This window comes from Aegilops tauschii, chromosome 1, assembly GCF_002575655.3.
Source record: "Aegilops tauschii subsp. strangulata cultivar AL8/78 chromosome 1, Aet v6.0, whole genome shotgun sequence".
Taxonomy (NCBI): domain Eukaryota; kingdom Viridiplantae; phylum Streptophyta; class Magnoliopsida; order Poales; family Poaceae; genus Aegilops; species Aegilops tauschii.
The window spans coordinates 414792569-414795714 of NC_053035.3; the positions used below are offsets into that span (position 1 = coordinate 414792569).

The window sequence follows — 3146 nt, forward strand, 5'->3', positions numbered from 1 at the left end:
CACAAGCCTTATGGACGTTAAGTTTTTCCCTCTCGGTGAAAAAAATTTAGACCCGGGGATTGCTCCAATCCTGGCTCCGCCATTGCATGCATGTGTTTGAAGGTTCCATCCCCCGATCCGAAAGAAAAAAAAGTAAGGAAGAGGAAGGTAGCTAGCTAGCAGCGTTGGTGTCGGTACGTACGTATGTTGTTTGTGTACGTGCACTACTCAGCGCTGCCCGTCCAAAATTCCTCAAAAATAAATTAATTTCACGCATGACACCGGCCGGCCAGCTCGCCTTGATATTTTATGCGCGATTGAGGTAGGCCTTCATTCGCAGGGATAGCGAACCAGTCAATCAACTAGCTTCGTTTGCTGAAACAAGTTTGGGTCCGTCGACTGATCCAAATTTAATTTTCATCGACTAATCCATAGTCAGTCCATTAAAATAATCTTACGATTCAAAGAGGCCCTTAAAGATGAGAAACAATCTAAGATGTCCAATTAAGATCAGTAGAACTCAATCAAAGTTAACTGCGACACCAATAATATATAAGCAGCCAAATAATTTGAACAGTCAAAACAACCAATTACAGTACATGCATGAAAGTCGAACGAAAATCACAAATAGATGACCTCAGGCTGTGCAAAACTAAAGCGCACAAACGAATTAAATAACGCAACACCGTGATGATTCATGGATCGATCAGTGGTTGACGACCCTGCACTTCCTCCTGATTTCGCCTTGCTTGCCGGTCTTCACATCGATCGCTCCCATCTTGATCATGGCCTTGTTAAACTTGGCCTCCCACTGCCCGGGGATGTTGGCACTGTCGCGCACCATCTGCGTCGTCACCGGCGTCGTAAGAAGGGCGGCGTCCGATGTGAACAGCACCTTGTGCGCGAGGACGTTCTTGTAGTACTGGTTATCGAGAGCGTTGGGGGTCACCACGTCTTGGTTCACCGTGGGGTCGTTGGCCGTGCTCGGGTTGGCGGGGCACCTCCTCCTCAGGAAGTTGGCGAAGCCACCGTCGATGTCGGAGGTGACGGCGATGCGGTCGGAGACGAAGGACGAGCAGTGGGAGACCCCGATGGTGTGGGCGCCGGAGAGCACAACCATGTCCTCGGCGCTGAGGCCCTTAGCGGCGAAGCTGGCGACGAGCTGGTCGAGGTTGAAGAATGGTGGCGGCAGGTTGTCGAGGGCCTCCGTGGAATTGGAAACGCGGCCGTCGAGGCGGCCAGCCGGCATGTTGATCTTGACCTTCATCTTGCTAAGGAAGTAGGCTGCGTCGCGGCCGGCGAAGGCGACGATGTCGGCGCACGAGACCACTCCAGGGCACGCCTTCTCGACGGCGTCCTTGGCCGCGTCGATCACCTCGAAGCCGCGCAGGCTGGGGAAGTTGGGAGGGCTCAGCTTCTCTGGCTGCGGGTTGGTCGGCGTCGGGTCGAGGAGGACGGAGCCATCACATCCCTGGACGAAGCAGTCGTGGAAGAACATGCGGATGAGGCCGGCGCCGATGCCGGCGTTCTTGTAGACGAACTTCTTCACCTCGTCCCTCACGATGGCCTCCACGCGGGGGCATGTCTTCTTGTAGTAACCCACCTCCAGGCCATGGCACGCCGCCGACGACAGCAGCAGTACGCATGCCAGCGCAACAGAAAGCTTAAGGGAAGCTGCGGCCATTGTCTCTCTTCTCAAGCTAGCTCTTAATGAATTTAGCCGATGTGTACCAGAGAGTGTGTGATTTGATGTGGGCTATAGGAGCAGATGGGATGAGGTGATGGAGTTCGTATGTGGAGTGGAGGGCTACTTATACATGCATGCAAGAGTTCCAATCCACGGTGCACTTGATAAACAATGGATGTGGGCTAGAGCAACTTGACATTGACATTGTTAGTATTTTTTTTTCCAATAGTTAGTTAGATGGATGTGTGTCATGCACATGCATGACAATTAGTGGAGTAATAATTGATCAGCATGCAGTGATCTAGCTGTTATAGAATATGGAGGCTGCTGGATTAGCTTAATTAACCCTATGTTTTCTTCGATAATAGAGAGAATTCAATGTTTTTACTCTCTTCATTTATCCCTCCCCTCCTAAATATAAGTCTTTTTAAAGATTTTAATATGTGTTGTATGATCTTCTGGTTGCTCCTAGAGTATGTGTGCGTGATGAGTGAGTCGAACGGAAATGCAATGTGACCTCTTTGTAAACAAACTTTTGTACTACCTGTTTGGCCTTTGACTTATGTAGAGCTAACTCACTCGAGGGTACAACCCCGTTGGATTGCTTCGTTGGTCGCCCCGTGACACGGTGTGAGGACCTAAGAGCATCTATAGCCGTTGGTAAATCCGGCCCCTCAAACGCCCGCGGACGCGTTTGGCCACGTCAGGAAGCACAGGTCGGGCACTCCTAATTTAGATGCGTTCACATTCGCGTATTTCGAATTCGGCCCCTCATATCCATGCAACACATGCACGTACGAAAATAAACCTACGTAAATCAACGAACTAGCGTCAAATCTAGTTGAAACGGGCATAATTCTAGCATAAACAATCATCGGATCACCAAAAGATGCAGTTTCAATTGGACAGTACCCTAAACATATTATAAAAAAGACTTAATTCAACGGGGAAGGGCGGAGGAAATCACCATTTCCTTGCCGCCCCCTGAGGGACTCCTGGATTAAGGGGTCCTCGGGCCGTCGGCTTGCTGCATATGGATCGGACTGATGGGCCACTAAGGGCCCGAGCTGGAGTGCGGGTCTATGGACGGATAGGAGATCTTCGGAGTCGACGTGTCCTCCAAGTCAAGATTAGGCGTGATCTTTCCTTCCTTGTAACCGAACGCCTGTAACCCTAACCCTACTGGTGTTTAAATAAACCAGGAGGTTTTAGTCTTTAGGGCTAGAGCAACATCCATCACCCCATCAACCTAGGGTTTAGCTCCCCTGATCTCGTGGTAGATCGACTATGTAACCATATCATACACATCAAATACAATCAAGCAGGACGTAGGGTTTTACCTCTTCGAGAGGGCCCGAGCCTGGGTAAACACCGTGTTCATCGTCCCTTGTTCCCCATTAATCCTAAATCCACAGCTCGGGACCAATACCCGAGATCCGTTGGTTTTGACACCGACACCCCCTTCCCCTTGCGGTCGGTG

The 3146-nt window shown here is 50.4% G+C and overlaps 1 protein-coding gene across 1 annotated transcript; it reads right to left on the reverse strand.

Annotated features, from left to right (window-relative positions):
• Positions 1–521: 521 nt before the first annotated feature.
• On the reverse strand, positions 522–1751 carry LOC109747292 (peroxidase 2-like). The gene has a single exon (XM_020306373.4). It carries the CDS (start codon positions 1661–1663, stop codon positions 686–688), a length of 978 nt encoding a protein of 325 aa, XP_020161962.1. The 5' UTR covers positions 1664–1751; the 3' UTR covers positions 522–685.
• Positions 1752–3146: the final 1395 nt, after the last annotated feature.

Bases quoted from the DNA above. Each gene is read 5' to 3' on its own strand.
- LOC109747292 (XM_020306373.4), bottom strand. From the start codon at position 1,663: ATGGCCGCAGCTTCCCTTAAGCTTTCTGTTGCGCTGGCATGCGTACTG.